Below are 18,279 nucleotides of genomic sequence, written 5' to 3'. Positions count from 1 at the left end.
ACCAGATTGGGGATGAACAGAGTTGGATTCGGGAATTCTTCTTCTTCTGAGCGAGAAGATAAAGGTATAAATTAATGTTGAGTTGGGATTGCACAACTCGAGTGAGGTTTGACTCGAGTTTCCCTAAATCACATATTATTTGATATTATTATGTTTTATCATTGTGATTAATGATTTGATTAAATGCATGTTCTATGGAGTTATAGGAGCACTCATTAGACGAGTAATCTTGTGACAGAAGTACCTGATAGTGGCGGGATAGCCACAAGTACATTGCACGATGTCACAAGATAGTGTATTGGCCATAGGACTACAGTCCATGACGGTTAGGTCAGGACACTAGATGTTTTGGTTATATCGACGTGGATAAAACTGAAGTCTTTTCTATTACTGTTGGTCGATATAGGAATACCAACATCTTTACATCTGGGTGTTTTGGTTATATCGACGTGGATAGAACTGGAGTCTTTTCTATTACTATTGGTCGATATAGGAATACCACATCTGGAAACCGGGATCCCTAGGCTAGGATTGAGTCTGGTCTAAAATGTGGAGTCACGAGTCTAATTGACAGTTTATATTGATTTGTTTTGATTTATGTTCCTGATGAGGGTACATGCTGAGAATAGGATGTATTCTCGATATGGTTTATGTGTTGATTTTGATACATGTTATGAATGTTTATTTCATGCTTTTATACTTGATATATGAAATGCATGTATACATGATTTATACTGAGAATGTAATTCTCACCGGAGTTATCCGGCTGTTGTCTTGTTTGTATGTGTACATGGCAACAGGTGAGATAGGATCATGGTCAAGAAGAGAACGAAGCTGGACTAGATAGCGTGGAGATCCGGGCTTCGAAGCAACGTAGGATTCAGCACTGATATGTAGTTGAACCTAGTTGAATTCTTGTAGATAACACATGATTGTATGTTTATGTTTAATATGTAATTTGAAGTAAATTACATTACGTTTCTGCTTTGCATTTAAAAAAAAATTAGACCTTGTTTATACTAATTGATTAATTAGTCATAATTATGATTTAGAACACGATTAGCGTCCGGGTCCCCACAAAAACTCAACAAACTGCATCTTGAACCTCGGATCAACTATCACAGCAATAGACAACAAAAAGTTATAGTATTTCCAATACTTGTCAAATTTCTGAAACATCCGATTGGCTATTGATATCATGAAATCATCAGAGCTTTGCAAGTATTGACAACCGTAAAGACACGAGGAAAATAAAGGTTGGCAGTAGGATATATCACCTCAAAAAACAAAGTTGTTGTCTCATAGAAAACCTTAAGAAATTTGCATATTTTTTCAGCTTGACCCCACTCTTCAACCAACGGATAGTGTGTGAAATTAGTATAATTTCAAATGATTAAAAGCACACCGATAATATGTGGCACTAGAAAGCATCAAATACGTAGAATTCCATCTAGTAGGAACATCTTGCCTAAGTGATTTCTTAGGATCCAGTGAAGTTTGGATAACAGATTCTACAAACCTTTTCTTTCTCACTTGACTGCATTTTTCATACTTTACACATTCATGAATCTTGTCAACGGAATGATCAATTATTTTCTAACCTTCTCGGACAATTAAATTGAGAATGTGTGCACAACGACGAACATGCAAAAACTCGCCACCATTCACTAATGAACAATTTAAACTATCCTTTAAAAGGCCAACAATTACATCATTTACAGCGGCATTTTCCAACATTTTTCCTTTCACTGAATTCCACAGGCATTGAATAAGCTATTGATTTTATCGCACAATGCAATACCAGAGTGAGGTGGAGGCATGTAAGAGAAGTTGATAATCTTTTTTTTGCAAAATCGAATTAGAATCAATGAAATGCGCTGTCAAACATACATAGCCATCAGTGGCAATAGAAGTCCACAAATTGGAAGTGAAACAAATTTTTCCAGGGCATGAATGCATTTCTTGAGCTAGTCTATTGTATTCATTTTTATCCATCTTGAGAATATCAGTCCTTGCGGTGTTTCTAGTGAAATGATTGACTTGAGGTTCCAAATATGTAAAAATTGATCTAATTGCCTTATATTCCAAAAATTGAAACGGTAAATCATGTCTCACAATTGCTAATATTAGCTACTCTCTAAATCTTTTTTGGCTGAACTATTGTGACCATATGACATGACTTTTATTGCCTTGTTCTAACAAAGCCTGAGCAATATCACGAGTTCTCTGTCTAGGACACTGTTTTAGAATATGGCGTTGGAGATTACCTGTCCCCATGCTACTGTCTGCTTTGTACGTAGTCCCACATGCTTTACATTTGCAACGCTTTTCTTTTCCTTCTACTTCTGGAAGCATCTCAAAATACTGTCACCATTGTGATTTTAATGGTCTCTTTCGTTTAACACTTCCGGAGGCCCTACCTTGCAAGTTAGTACATGTTTCTTCATCAATATCTAAATCCAATACATGTACACCCTCCACACTATCCTCCTTGTGAACAAGAGCAATATGTTCTGAACTCATTCTATCAATTAAAAGACGTAACAATAGGATTAGCTACAAGCAAAAAAATGACAATTCCTTGAAAACAAGTCACAACCCGAGTAAGTAAACAAGGCATTGTATAAAGATAAATGACATCGTTTCAAAATTAAATAAACAAGTGTATACTTGAATTTATTATAATTTATATGTCAAAGACTCAAAAGAAGTTTCACCTGGACGGTTGAATAGCATTAAACAATAAAAAACCATGCAAAACAATTTTAATAAAATGTATGTATTGGATTTTACATTTGAACATTTTGAAACTTTAATATATCTCATGGTGTCAAAACTATTCTTGCTAAAATTTAGGTTCAATATATATTTAATTTATGATACAAAGCATTACAGAAATATGGGAACTGAACAAATATACTGAAGAATATTCATATTTCAAATTATATGTTAAATATTCCAAAATACAAAAACATTGCATTTACTTTGAATAATATCATATCATATTTATTATAATCTAACAACAAAATAGCATTAAATATAGTTTTATCTCATCATCCATTTTTATTTACCTATTTCTTACTTGAAATATGCCATTGAAGTAAACATATCATTTTTGTGTGCTTTAAATTTTGTTTACCGAGTAAAAAAGAGACAACATTAAAATATTACATCACTATCTTTAGACCACATCTTTTCTTCACTCACATGCCTCCTGAAGTTTAAGTTACCACTCCCCAAATGGGCAAGAAAATGAAGTTCCCAGTCATACAAACCCTTTTTGAAGGACCACAAACGTCATGCTTGCAGGAAGATCGATTCAAATTGAAGCTTTTTTTAATAAATAACCATGATGTTTCCAGAAGCTGTGAAAACATAGAAATGAATTGTTATTTGTTAATATAAATCCTTGAAAAAATCTCAGCAATCTAAACCTCCCTTGTCTTTTGCTCTATTAAACCATATTAACTCGAAAGAACTTGAATAAATGCCATCAGCATGTTTTCCACGAAACATAGACTATATTTTGTGGTCTGTATGCAATTGTCATGCTGAACGAAGATTTCTTTAATAAAACTCAGTTCGTTCACCTAGACGGCTAGAAGAGAAGCGGAGTAGGGTTTTAATTGGACGCTTGAGTGAGAAGCGGAGAAGGATACACCTGGACAAGATGAGAAATGAGAAGCCAACAAGGGTTAATACTTAGATGTATTAGAGAATTTTTGGGTTGGGCTTTATTTTAATTTTTAGTTTAGAAAGTGAGAAACCCTGGATAATAGTTTTGTAAATTGTTGGATTTTTTTTTTGAAAAAACAACATAATGGGTCGAGTGGGTTCGGGTCATCGGGTGACCTGATATTTGTTTCAGTCAACCCGAACCCACCCAGAAAATTTATTTACGGGTTTGCATTCGGGTCCGACCTGTTTCGATCCGAACCCGAAAATCATAAACCCAAACCCCATATTTTTCGTGTCGTCCCGTGTCAGGTTCATTTTTGACTCCCCTACCACGAGCCACCCTTGACCCGACCTGGCCCTAGCCCTCCTGGACCCTCATCGAACCCTCCTAAACCCAACCCCAGCCCACTCAAGAGCCCATGCGCGATCAACTCCCTAGCCGCGCGAACTCTCTTCTACTATCATCGAGCCCCCATGAACCAAGCCACCCCAGCCCGAGCCCTGACCCCAGGCCATCCTCCCTAGACCTTACTGGACCGGCCTAAACCACCCCCATCAATCCACGAACCGTCCCCTCTGAATCGCACCTATGTGTGCATGGGAAGGGTCCTTGCGGTGAAGGACTCTTCCCTACTGGCTGCTCTTGAGTCCTAGCCATGCCAGGACTCTTCCCAACTCTGAACCACCTTTAGCACATGCCCTTGCCCAAGCCCCGGCCCAGCTGCACGCATCCATGCACCATTTCGTAGCCTTTCTCCCTCAAGAAACCCTATAAAACACTAGGTTGGTTATCTCCCTTGCCAAGCTCGGTTCTAGCATGTATTTTGTCCCCTAACGACTATTTTCTCGTCCCTTAAAGACCTTCTATTGGCAGCGTGTCCTTAGGAATCATAATGTTTTTCCAATAAGCGTAAAATCATCAAAAGTTTGAAAATATTTAATATATCGTTAAACGAATCGTGCATAAATATTCTTCATGCAAAAATAAATAAACCAACATAATATGATTTGAATGATGCGTCAAAAAATTTAGAAACGTGCCTTTGCATTTTAGGACACTCGAATATACGATAGTCGGCGTGAGACGCGAAGAATGACGAATGGCGACAAAGAATCCATGTTTTTGCTATTGATTTTTTCGAAAATATGTGTGTTAGTATGTGTGTGTTTCGGCTACTATTCCTCAAGAACAAACCTAGGATTTCTTTTTTATTATTTTCGAAAATTGCATGCATAATGGTTTAAGGTTTTTGAGCTTTTTGTTTAAGGATAATTGGGCTTCTAATCTTAGACAAATTAGGCCTAATAATACCTATTTTAATTGTAAAATAAAAGTTTATAAAAATTAGTTTTCAAAAATATTGATTTTGATACTTTAAAAGTCTCTCGTTTGCCCAAAACCAGCTTCCCGTATAAAATCAAGCTCGTCTCGTAAAATAATTTGAACTCTACCATTTTTAGAAGTGGTGAGTAAGTGTCGATCGCTTATTTTTTGAGAAGAAGAGATTTGTTTTCCAGATTTTGTGTATTTACAATTGAAAAAAAAATAGGAGTCATCGTGATTTTGTGTATTGACAATTGAAAAAAAATGGGGGCCATGTGGGCGTCAACTCAGCGACGCCCAAGGAAGTACACCAAAGGTGTGTAAGGTATCATTTTCGTATATATAATAATAATAATAATTTGATTTTTTAGGAATATTTTTGAATTTGTAATATTTAAAAACAAGACATTTGTTTGTACTTTGTCCCCAATATCTAATAAATTATATTAAAAAAATTCTATAAATAATCTCGTCCGAAATAATATTGATAAAAAAATCATAATTAGACAATTAAGTACTGTTTGGTTCGTTATATTATTTATCTATATTTTTATCCAATCTAATATAATGTTTCATGCATCATATTATTTATCCATTTATCGATTATTTATCTTACATCAATAAAATCATCAATTATTTATTTCACATCAATCAAATCATTTGAATTGAAATTACAATATTACCCTTAATAAATAATATTATAAATGTTTTATCAATATTTCCAAAAAGACAAAACTATAATATCACATTATCTCAAATTTAATCAAATAATCAATCAAATCAAACATTATATTAACTATCATTTTCATATATTTTATTATTAAAAAATATTACTTATCTGCATATTATTTATCTCATAAACGATATTTTATTTGATTTGAAAAAAATATGAGAGAAAGTCTATAAAATAGCAGTGTTCTAAAAACATGCTTAAGCGCGCTTAAGTTTGAAACGCGACAAAAACGTCCCCGTTTCGGAGAAAAACAGAAAAAAACAGTTAAACTGTAGTCTGACCGAATTAAGCGTAATTAAAACATTTAATTAAGTGTATTTAAGTACAATTAATCACATTTATTTATTTTGAAGGTATGTTTTTTTATTTTAAAATAACAAATTAGGTTTATAATATTTTTTATTTTTTTATTTTAATTATGATTAAGCATGTCTGATAATGATTTGACAAATATTTAGTATTTTTAACGTGGTTTAGTTGCAAAAACAAATAAAGATCGTAATTTTGAGATTTTTATGCTTTTATAAATGAGTGGGTATCATGTGAGACCGTCTCACGGATCCTAATATGTGAGACGGGTCAACACTACCCAGATTCACAATAAAAAGTAGTACTGTTAGCATAAAAAATAATATTTTTTCATGGATGATCCAAATAAGAGATCCGTCTCACAAATACGATCCGTGAGTCCGTCTCACACAAGTATTTGCTTTTATAAATATGAGAATTAATAAATTAGAGTTAAATTTTTCATGATTATGTATTATTTTATTTATTTATTGGTTTGAGATAATTATAATTACATCAAATATAAAAAACTCTTTTTCACGCTAATCTCACTCAAGTTTGAAAAATTTGATGCTCGTCGTCTACGTTTCGAGACGCTTCACGTTTTTTATAACCTTCTAAAATTGTCCAAATCACCTTGAAAAATGTTTGTTTTCTTTGTGCTATATAACCTTTGTATCATTTTTAAGCCAGCAGATACTAAAAAATACAAATCGACGTCGGGTTCCTTGCGACCCTTTTCACTGCCGCTCAGCGAAAGGCTTCTGGATTCTCTTCCCCAAAATCCCTAAACTTGATTTTGTTCCAAATTATTTTCTTTTTTGTTGATTTACTTTTAAATGAAAAGCCCTAATCAATATCTGTGGAACGATTCGGCGCAATCTTAATTTTCTAATCGGCCTTTTCTTTTCCGGTTGTCTGTAGTATCATTTCATTTGTTTTAGACTGAGTTTTTTGGATTTTTGGGAACTGAATCAAGTTGTTGGAGCGTCGTCATTGCAATTGTGATTAGGGTTTTAGGAATACCCCATTGGTTTTTTTGGTGGAGTGGATTCATGGTGGGAGATGAGCGGACATTTGGGGGCGAATTCTCAGACGCAGGAGTTGAACGGCTTCGAGCGGAAATCAACGAGAAACTGAAGGAGTTTATGGGTGACTACACTGACGACACTCTGGTGGTATGATGTTGCTTCTGTTATTTTTCATTAATCTTGGGCTCACCTTCTTTGCTAATTATCTCTCTTCTTGTTTTTCTTTTTAAGCCTGTAACACGTGCGGTTCACTGTTGAGATTTCTTGCTTTGCCTTTAAAAGGAAATTGGTTATAGATAAGTCTTCGAGGTCATTGATGTGCTAAATGTTTGATAGAACAAATGTGGAATGTGTCACCTCATTAATTGTTGTGATCCCAAGTTTGCTCCCCAGTCATTTGGAGTGTGACTCGTACGTAAGTTTGAGAGCCACCTATCCAATATGTTATTTTTTTACATTTGAGTTTTTATGGCTGTCTATAACACTCCCGGTGTAATTTACACAAAGATGTTCATATTGACATCTGAATCGAAAGCAAAAAAGTACTCTTGGAGCCACATTATTTGTGTTTATGTGAGATGTTCATACGAACGTCTTGTATAAAACTACACCGGGAGTGACACTCCTGGTGTAGTATGGACAAAGGCAAATTATTGGATCTATCTATGTCAGATATAAATAGGTGACTGAATCTGCAGGGGAATTTGTATTTATTAATGCTGCCAAAATATGAAGGTTTCTCAACCCAGGTAGCTATAGTGAGGTTTTGGTGTATGAATTAGTTCTGGTACTTGATTAATATAGTAACATGTGGTCGATTAAATTATATGAACAGTAATGAAAACTCTTCTTCGCTAAAGATAGTCATTCCATTATACCATTCAAGGAGTACAATGTACTATGCAATTAAAAACAAATGAAAACTGTCATGTTGTGAATTGAATTAATGACTAGTTATGCAACATTGCATATGGTATGAGACTTTGAAATGATGCAATTATTGATTTTTTATGTCTTTCTTCGATTCATTTTCTTATTGTTGAACTGTGTCACACAGCCCGTTCTTTTGAGTTCTTTGATGAAATCAGTTGTTGGTTGATTGACAATTGCGGTAGATTGATCTGCTTTACATTATGCATATTTTCTTGCAAGTTTCTGAAAAATTAACGGATGAATAACCAAGAACTGCATACATGCACATCCTTTTCTTTGTAGTTGTGGTTTTTAGTGCCCACATTTTCTTTCTTTTGATTTCATTTCTTTTCGCCATCTTATTGCTAGATGAGCAAAAATGGTGAGGCTCATTTGGAAGAGTTTTTACTTTTTTGCGTGCACATCTTTTGCTTGTGGGAAGAGGTCATGACATGAACTGATCCCTCTAAATTTGAAGCAGATGTTCAAATGGAATGATTGTGTCTCTAGTTTATAAATCTTCGATCAACTTACGTGAATGCAGCATACGCTGATCTAACTTGGAAACAGATTTTTTAAATCTATTACACATTCTTAGTGATTTTACTGCTGTATCGTAAATATTTGAGTTCTTTCACGTCTTCATGATCTGTTCAATTTTGATCACTCAACTTTGATATTTTTGATCATTTGATATTTCATATTCCTTTGTTGTTTTTGTGGTGGACCTACTTAATACTCTTGGTAGAACTATTAAGCTTAGCCATTTCCTTTCGTTATTTGTTTTTTCCTGCTATATTGTTCTATACATCTATATTCCAGTCGTTCCCACATTCCCCATGCTTTGCAGCACAGCGATGGTTAGATACCTTAAGAATTGGTTTATGTTGAGATAGTTACTATTTGGTTTCTCCTAGGGGCACTTCTCTTTCATGAATGCCTTTTTTGTTTATATATATTTAATATATCCGGATCACTTCTAGTTTCCTTGGCTTTGATTATATTTTTGCTCAATCCAGTATCGTTTACTGAAAATTGGTTTTTGCATTAGCAGTTCATGTGCCTAACTGTATTTTACTATGTAAAAATTTGACATTCACTGATTTTTTATTGAATCTCAATTCATCTATCATGTATTATAATGCCAATCTACCAAATTTTTTCCACTTATCATTGATCTTCTGTTATTTGGCTATAGGAATATGTTATAGTCTTGCTAAAAAATGGTAGGCGGAAAGATGAAGCAAAGGGTGAGTTAAATGTCTTTCTGGGAGACGACAGTGACACATTCATATCTTGGTAAGATTATTTTTTCATGCTAAATGTTTTTCTTGGCAGCAAACATTTTACCACTCTCTCTGATCAATATTGTTGTTTTGCTCAGGCTATGGGATCATTTAGGATCTCATTTAAGTCTATATGTGCAACCCTTGGCACTTCATCCAGATCGAGCCCCTAGTGTGAAGTCCTCAACAGGGAAACAAGTTGGAAAAACAGACTTGCAGCATGCTTCACCTGAAGCTGAGAAAAGTACTTCTGATAAAACATCTGGAAAACGTTACAATAGGGAAGGGAATGGTTTAGAGAGGGACAAGGATGAAAATGTAATCCGCCTTTCTAGAAACTCTTTGGCTGAGAATGTGCATTCCAAGGATAACCCTCGTCACAGAGTTGATCGAACTAAACTATCTCGTTCACCTAGGCCAATTACACAGAAGAGAAGAAGGCAAACTGAGGAGAAACGTCCAAGAAAGGTGATTTTATTCCCTCGAGTTCCATGCTGCTTGAAGCCTTCTCAATTTGCTATTTAAGTAGAAAATTCTTGAATTTCTTTCTTTCTTCCATATAGTTTAGAAATAGGATTTTATATATGATATTTTGGACTGGGGTTTTCTGAGAGTTTCCATCATATGTTGCATCCCCCCTTTTGTGATCTAGTTTCACTTTACCAATTGACTAGTAGCTATAGAGTTCACTGTGATAATTTGCTAAATCTTAATTTTATAACTGCTATCATGTGGTGGATGGTGGTTGTGTGTAAATGCCCTGTGATGGAGCCATGTGGGAAGGTAGTTATAGAGATGTATCCTTTTTGGAAGCCAATAAATGCATTTTTCTTGATGTCAATATATAGAAATGAATTTATAGTCTCCAAGTTCTCAGTTCTGTTTCCTTTTGTTGGTATCATTGTTTCTTTGGCGAACTCTGTGGTGGTCTGCACAAAATTGGCATGATTACATGTTTTGAAATATTCTGATGATTCGTATTGTATGGCCTATTGATATTGTTTAAATGTGAAACAAGATGATTCCTGACAGTTAAATGACATGACTTGTTATTTTCTCTTTTTTTTGCTGAGATTTTGTTTATTCATTCATCAAGAATTGAAACAGGAAGTAGGTGAAACAGTTGAATGTATTTAAACGAAGTGGAATTTTGATTCATATAGGGAGTAGAGTGAAAAAATTATGCCTCCTGTGGCAGCATTATCTTTTGTATGGCTCATATGTAAATTATGCAATAAGTAAAAAGAGATCATTTGTACCTAACTATTGGAAAACTGACTAATTGGAGATGAAATAAAGTATATCTCATGTTGTTTGAGAAACTTCTTTATCTTCTATTCAGTTCCCATAGTGTCTAGAATAATTTTTTTTTAATTTGATACAAAGATATTTCAAGCAGAGTTAAAAAAGGCACACCAATAAAATAAATACATTAGGATATCAGGTTGGTTGAAGGGGTTGCAGATACTAGAATTTCGGTTTGGGATCCTTGAGGGATTTTTTCTGTCAATTCTTTCTATGAGTTTTTCTGTCAGTGGTTTTCCTTCTCTCTTTTTCATGTAATTTGAAAAGTGCCGATCCCATTTAAGGTTCAAGTTTTCTCGTGGAAAAATGTATGGCTGATTCTCTCCTCTTTCCACTCTTCTTCCGTTGTTTTATGGAAAAAATTAGCATTCTTTTTCAAGAATATCCTCCAAATATTTTGAACACTTCATTATTGATATCAGACCCACCACCCTGACGTTCTCTCAATATTTACTGAACCACTCTGTTTTCTATTTATTTTTGCAAATAATAATTACCCAACATTAATCTTTTCTTAACACATTGACTCTGAAAACATAATAGATTAACACCTGTGCAAATGTTTGTCCCTTTTCTTCTTTCGCCTTTTTAATTTTCTTGAAAATTTTTACAATGATAGAAATGAGAAACCAACATAGCACATTGAGTATATAGTCTTCATTTGATATTAGGATACCTGGAACCGTTGTACTAGGAAGGGGTGATATTGTATGAATTCTCTTGTTTTATTTTATGCTACTTCATGGATCCATAATAATGTTTATTCCACTGTACCTTTGAATTGGTTGGTCCGAGTTTTTGGTAATAAAGTGCTTGGGTGCAGATCTTCACCATAATAGATGTTTTTCCTATGTGCGAAACTGGCTTCATTCAAGATTCTTCTTTATGCATCGCAATATAACTTCCATTGGTATTGTTTACGGTTCTTTTTCATCTTTTATTGTCCTGAGGTATGACCTCATTATAATTTATTTCATTAGTTATGTCATGCCTTTTCTTAAGTTCGGATGGAAAACTTCTACATGGGCTCTGACATATTTTTTTCTTTATTGTTTATTGAAATTGTCCTAGACCTATAAAAAGTTCAATCGGTGGCTGCTATTCATTCCTTTTTCTTTTCATGCTTCATGTAGCAGTAGTTCTGTCAAATATTCCTTGCTCAATATGCCAAAAGATATGGAGTCCCTTGTTTATTTCCATTTTTCTCACTTGTTTGACATTTGCAGAGGAAAATTTCAGAAACCATCAGTGCCCCAAAAAGGTTGTTGCAGTTTGCAGTACGAGAAGCTGTTGGTACTTCTAGGCCGGCAGAACCTTCCCTCAAACGCCTTCGTTCTGTTATTTCCACTTCGACAGAGGATGTTTCCCCGAAAGAACATCAACGGAGAACTAGACAAGTGGCTGGATTGCGTGCTGACATGTCAGCTGCTATTAAGGCTGTAACAGATGCGGTGAAAGATCTGAGCAAAGATAGACCATCGCGTAATGTGTTTGATAGGCTTGATCATCCTACTATTCCTTCAAACATCATCAATCAAGATGAATTCAGAGATATTGTTGATGAAGCTGATTTTGTTAATGAAAGTGAGGATTTTCGTTCTACTTATTATCCACAGAGTGATGGCATGTTGCAACAAGATGGGAGTACTTCATCCTTTGATGACAACCCTGTTGTGGCTTTGGATTTTGGTGTAGGTTATGATGATTATGATGATGTGATGGGGCAAAGAGTGACTAATGCGTTAGGCTTATCCAGAGGAAAATTGGCAGAGAACACCTTACAGTTTCAGTATGGTGCAACTAATAATTCTGAAGGAAGAGCACATAGGCCACAACAAGATCGTCTTGTGGATATGCCTAGTAAATCCTTCAAGATTTCTTCATCTGTAAACATGAACACCTTGAGACTTCCGCAATATCAGGAGGCTAGGGAGGAATCTAAGATGCATAATCTTGAAGAATTCATAGGGACCGATACTTTGGTTGCTAAATCTGAAGTGTGGTTGACAAAGGAGAACGACTCCTTAGTAGGTTTCAATGGACACGTAAGATATCCGAGTGAAATAATGTCTTATGTTTTTGTGTCCTTTGCTTGTTTGTCATAATGAGCTGTTTTATAGCCATTATGCATTTGTTCACCTATGTCTTCTTGCTTGCTCTTCTGTAGGCACAACCAGGTATTGATCCTAAACATGAACTACAAATGGCTCCGGCACCACTTGGTAAGCCTTCTTTTTTCCCCATCCTAGTGCATCTTTAATTTGCAGAACTGATGTGAGAGCATATGCATCAATTTTTTTATTTGTTTAAACTGATGGTTGCTTCCAACTTATGTGGTTTTGGCATTGTAGTCATGTTTTTACTTGTTAAAACTGATGGTTGCTTCCAACTTATGTCATTTTGGGTTTTTCGTCCTGGTTTGATATTCAAAGTTTAAATCAAGATGCACAACTGATTCTCCATGCCACCAGTAAAATAATTGGATCTTTAAGATCCTACGATATTGATCCTTTTATCTGAACATACGTATGCAGGATTATATTCTACAAGTGGGCCTACAGAAGATGCTGATTCTCGAACCATTTTTCTTAGCAATGTAATTACCCGAATCTGATTCTAAACATTCTGATTTATAAGGACTCTGTTCTTTATTTCTATTGCTTTTCTTTGTCATTGACATATTATCCCCTGCATTAGGTTCATTTTGCTGCCACCAAGGACAGTCTTTCACGACATTTCAACAAGTTTGGAGAAGTCCTGAAAGTAATTATTTTAACTGATCCTGCCACTGGGCAACCGAAAGGGTAAGGTTTCTTAGATGCATCATTGCCATTTATTAATATTTTTACCCCATTTTTATAAAGGAGATCCTGAAGTGTATTGCTTATTCAGATCAGCTTATATAGAATTCATGAGAAAAGAAGCTGCTGAGCATGCTCTGTCTTTGGATGGTACCTCTTTTATGTCTCGGTTTCTCAAGGTAAGTGATTGAAGGATGCTAATGTGAATTATTTAGTTGATGAATGTCCAGCCTTTTTTGTTTTCTGTGGCTGCATGATGGATTGTTTGTTTGGTCTCTGTTATTTCGCTTTATACTGTCACAGGTTTGTTTGGTTGCCTTTTTTTACTGGCTAATTTTGGGTTTTTCCCTTATTTGTTTGTTTTTGTGAAAATCCTGTTACTCCTACTTTCCTACAGGGAAAAAAGAAACTTGTTGAGGCTGAAATTTCATTTGTTGCCTGATGATGATGTTTTGATTAGTTGCATGTGCACTCTAATCATCTAAAACTTATAATGAAAACTTCTTTGTTGATCCAATGAGTTGGAATTTTCAATAGATTATTTTTTCTTAAAAAAAAACTATTGAATAAAACCCTTGCCGTGTAAAATGTAACGATGTGAAATAAATATTTAAATGTAAGACGTGAAATAAATGTTGCTGAAATAATTATAGTAATAATACTTCTTTATTTGTATTATTTTGAAAAAGAGAAGACATACACATACACGGTGCAAGAAGTTACTTGCTATTATAGTAGCACAGTTTCTGTCTTCTTTGTTTTTTCAAGTTTCACATATTATTCAAGTCAACTTATTTTCTTAAAGTTTATATTTGGAGCTCCATGCAAGTTTAGTTTTAAGAAAAATTTCATCTTTATAAGTAGAATTAATTAGTGAAATACGCTGATTTCTGGGAATATCCTTTGCATGCTTTTCTTTAGAAAGCTGAGATCGAGGTTAGTTTTTCGGTGTAGGTTTTGTTATCAAAAAATAATTCTAAGAGGTGACTTCTGAAATTACCTTTGTATCTTTTCTTTCTAAAATTCACTAATATCGTATTTTTTAGAGGTATTTTAGAGGTATTATCAATGGTATCACCAATGAAACTTACATATGTTTGATCCCTAGAAAACAAGAGTTTGTTCGGATAAGAGATTTTCGGCCTATCAGTTTGGTAACCAGCATCTATAAGATTATTGCTAAAGTCTTGTCTTTGAGATTGAAGAAGGCAACCCCGTTACAATAGCAGAAACTAAGAACTGCTTTCATCGAAGGTAGGCAGATTTTAGATTGTTGTCTCATAGCAAATGAGTTGGTGGAGGACCTGAGGCTGAAGAAAAAGAAGTGTTGGGTTTTTAAAGTTGATTTCGATAAGGCTTATGACAACGTGAATCGGAGTTTTTGGATTTTGTCTTATTCACAAAAGTTTTCGGAGAGTGTTGGAGAAAATGGATAGAGGGTTTCTTTTCAACTGTGTCCTCATTACTTATTAATGAAAGGCCTAGGGGGTAAATTTAAGGGAGAAAAAGGATTTAGAAATGGAGATCTGTTTTCCCCGTTCCTTTTTAACTTGGTAGTAGATGCGTTGGGCAGATTGATCGACAAGACAAAGCCCATGAACCTCATCCACGGTTTGGAAGTAGGTAGAGATCTCTCATGTTCAATTTGCAGACGATATTTTGTTCTTTGTGAAGAATGATGGCCATTTGAGATTTTTGGTGGAGATTTTGTATTCATTTTGTAATTTGTTAGTATTAAAGATTAATATGGAAAAAAGCGCCTTATTGGGCCTTAAGTATGAAGAAGAATAAGTGGAAGGGTTAGCAAGTGAGGTTGGGTGTCGGAGGGAGTTTTGGCCCATTAGATATTTGGCGGTTCCATTAGGTGGAAATCCATTAAAAAGTCTCGTTTTGGGAGCCTGTCTTTTCCAAGATGTCCAATAAGTTAGCGAGTTGGAAGCAAGCGTTTTTTTCTACAGGGGGGAGATTGACTTTGATCTTAGTAGTGCTGAATGCTTTGTCAGCGTACTTCGTATCTCTTTTTAGGATTCTACGGGGCATAGCGGAGGCCATGGAGAAGATTATTAGGGATTTTTTGTGGGATGAAGGTGATGGGGATCTACATTGTTACTTGGTCGGTTGGGATCAGGTTTGCACCGAAGGAAAGAGGGGGCCTGGGTATTGGAAACTTGTCCGAGTAATATGGCCCATCTAGGAAAATGGTGGAGATTTGCTTGTGAGAGAGATATGGCCCATCTAGGAAAATGGTGGAGATTTGCTTGTGAGAGAGAGCTGTTATGGAAGAAGATTATCACCAGCAAATATGGCTTACAGTATAATGGGTGGGATGCGGGCCTAGCGAGGAATGTCAGAGTCAGAGTCCATAGAAGTTTGTTTCTAGGATTCATCCAGTTTTTCATCAGTCAGTGAGGGCTGTGGTAAAAAAAGGGTCAATAAGATCAGGTTTTCGGAGGATAGGACGATAGTTGGTGGAGGGAGATTCATCTTTTCAGGATCTTTATCCATCTATATTTATTTCAGATCTCTAAGGCTCATAATGACACTTTCCCATTTTATTCATTCTGACACTTCATCTATTTCTTCCTTCCTTGGGATTTGCACTTTCGTTGGGATTTGAGGGATGAGGAAACGAGCATTTTGAGTGAACTGCTAGGGTCCTTAGAGAGGGTTAGTTTGGTTGAAGGAGCTGCCAACATTAGAAAAAATGGGTTTGGGATTCCTCAAGCTATTTTCAGTTAAATCTTTATACTAGTCTTTTTTTCCAGACAATTGTTTTCCCTATTTTCCTCTTTATCATGTCGTTTGGAAAGCGTCGATCCCATCCAAGGTTCAAGTGTTCTCTTGGATTCCAATGCTAGGAAAATTACCAACTTGCGATGCAAAAAAGGTGGCCCACTTACTCTGTTTGTTCGAGTCGGTGTGTGTTATGACTGCAAGAGGTGGAGACCCCAGACCACATTTTTATTCATTGTCTTTTTACGAGCTATCTTTACTTCAAAGCATTGGAGGAGTTGGGTCTGGTTTGGGTAGCTTCGAGATCAACGAGGGATTTATTTGCAACAGATCTTAGTCGCGACCTTGACACGAGCTGTAAAATTTTTTGGATTGTGATAGTTCATTATATTTGTTGGTTGGTTTTTATTGGGGAATAATATGATTATTTTTGACAATCTAGAAGAATCGCATGAAGAATACTGAGACAATATTAAGTTTCGGGATTGTAGTCTTATTTGTTGTTAACATGGACCACTTGTCCCTTTTTTTGTTATTAATAGCTTCTACTAATATAATATCGTTTCCTATAAAAAAATCGGATTTGGAGTCCCGAATTGCTCTCTCATAATATGCGGCGGGAAATTAAGGAATCTGAACCGTAGGCTGTAGTAGGTATGGAGCTTTATTTTGTTCACCTGGATCAATCATTTTCCTAATTGTTTAGTTGAAATTGGAAATCCAGAATCAAGAAAAGGTACCCTAACCTAGTAGGACTACTGCATTAAGTCAGATACAGAAATTTTGTGCAACTCCATGGACGGCAATCAGCTAAGCTAAGGTGCAAAAATATAGAAAGATGGTCATATGAACCTCAGGCAATGATCACCAGCCAGTTCTTGAATTCATATCATCTCTAAGAATGGAGTGTTCATCTAAGACTGAAAGTGTGATGAATTAAAATTAAAATTGAAATATTATGTTGAATCCAGATTTTGAAAGAGAAGATCTTAACTTTTATAGAAGTTTTTAAAAATTGTTTATTCCAAATGCCAGATTGGAAGCAAAACATTTATTGAAATGTTTTTCCAAAAAACTGGATTATAAAAATTCATCTGTTAAACTGATTTCACTGAATGTTAACAACTTTGTTACCCCTTTACATGCGCTGATGGTCTTTTCTTCTCGTCTTCCCATTTAACATTTGTTCTAAATGAATCTAACCTGTATAATGTCTGATCATCCACAGATTGTGAGAAAAAGTTCTTCTGTTCAACCTAAAGCTGCCTTTCTTACTACATGGCCTCGAGTTGCTCGAGCATCTCCATTTACTGTTCCAAGATTTAGCAGAGGTCCTTTTGCTAGAGGTATACCCGCTTTATACAGGTCTCGTATACCTAGTATACCCGTTGCTAGGAGTTTTCAGTGGAAGAGAGGGGCCACCTTGACTGAGACCTCAAATCAGGCCTCCAACAGTATTGTTCCACCTTCGACTACCCGTAGCCTAACGTATGTTCGAACAGAACCTAAGGCAAATGGAAGTTCTGGCACTGCTTAATATTTTGATGGGGCGTCCAATTCAACGAAGTGCAATTTTTGAACTTCAGGATAAATGTTGAACTGGATTTATTTTCGTACCGTGTTTTCTTCAGTCGTGAGATAAAAGGCTGCACCTGGAATCATGGGATGGATACATGGCCACGCTCAGAGATGATGGGGGTGGTTTTCCATAATTTTTGCTCTGTTTAGTAAAGTTTTCCAGGTGATCTGCATGATCTTGAAGGGTTAACATGCGGTACAATTTAGTCTTTTATGCAGTAGCATTAATTAAAACAATTGTTGCCTAGATTTTACTCTGTGAATACGAGATGGAATCAACCCAGGCGCTATTTTTTTACAACTTTTTTTTTTCTTATCTATGTGAAAAGATGTAAAAAAAAAAAAGGAAGATTAAAAGACATCAAGTGGTTACTGGTTATGTGCTTTGTACCTCCTGAAATAGTTGTGCGCACCCAATTTACCATAGGGATGATCACCAACTGAATAAGGTTGATGATAGAGAGCGATTCGTATTTGAATTCGAGTTTAATTTTTTAAGCAGGCTCGGAGCTCGATTCGAAGTAAAAAAATGTGATTTTGTGTGTTTGAATTTAAGTTTGATTCATTTTGTTCTATGCCGAGTGCTGTTGAGAGGAAGTTCGATCGATGA

General features: G+C 35.4%; 1 protein-coding gene across 4 annotated transcripts; it reads left to right on the top strand.

Moving 5' to 3' along the window:
* Positions 1-6,700: 6,700 nt before the first annotated feature.
* On the top strand, positions 6,701-18,030 carry LOC140813861 (uncharacterized). 4 transcript variants are annotated; one of them, XM_073172642.1, is made up of 10 exons: positions 6,701-7,201; positions 9,165-9,265; positions 9,351-9,720; positions 11,784-12,141; positions 12,253-12,602; positions 12,725-12,779; positions 13,092-13,153; positions 13,255-13,361; positions 13,450-13,537; positions 17,320-18,030. In XM_073172642.1, the coding sequence occupies exons 1-10, from the start codon at positions 7,079-7,081 to the stop codon at positions 17,626-17,628; spliced, it is 1,923 nt and encodes a 640-aa protein (XP_073028743.1). In that variant the 5' UTR covers positions 6,701-7,078; the 3' UTR covers positions 17,629-18,030. The 4 variants fall into 4 exon arrangements, 3 of the variants coding, with proteins under 3 accessions (XP_073028743.1, XP_073028742.1, XP_073028744.1); XR_012114022.1 differs by having other exon boundaries at positions 11,784-12,602; positions 13,255-13,366; positions 13,455-13,537; positions 17,320-17,351; XM_073172641.1 differs by having other exon boundaries at positions 11,784-12,602.
* Positions 18,031-18,279: the final 249 nt, after the last annotated feature.

This window comes from Primulina eburnea, chromosome 15 (assembly GCF_022965805.1).
Source record: "Primulina eburnea isolate SZY01 chromosome 15, ASM2296580v1, whole genome shotgun sequence".
Classification (NCBI taxonomy): Eukaryota; Viridiplantae; Streptophyta; class Magnoliopsida; order Lamiales; family Gesneriaceae; genus Primulina; species Primulina eburnea.
The sequence above is the reverse complement of the archived record's forward strand: the minus strand, read 5'-3'. Positions and strand labels throughout refer to the sequence as shown.

What these genes read in the sequence shown, in the direction of transcription:
- LOC140813861 (XM_073172641.1), top strand. Translation starts at nt 7,079, where the DNA reads ATGGTGGGAGATGAGCGGACATTTGGGGGCGAATTCTCAGACGCAGGA. An exon ending in TAGTAGGTTTCAATGGACAC is followed by an intron (nt 12,603 to 12,724) that starts GTAAGATATCCG and finishes GCTCTTCTGTAG; the next exon opens with GCACAACCAGGTATTGATCC. An exon ending in GCCACTGGGCAACCGAAAGG is followed by an intron (nt 13,362 to 13,449) that starts GTAAGGTTTCTT and finishes TTGCTTATTCAG; the next exon opens with ATCAGCTTATATAGAATTCA.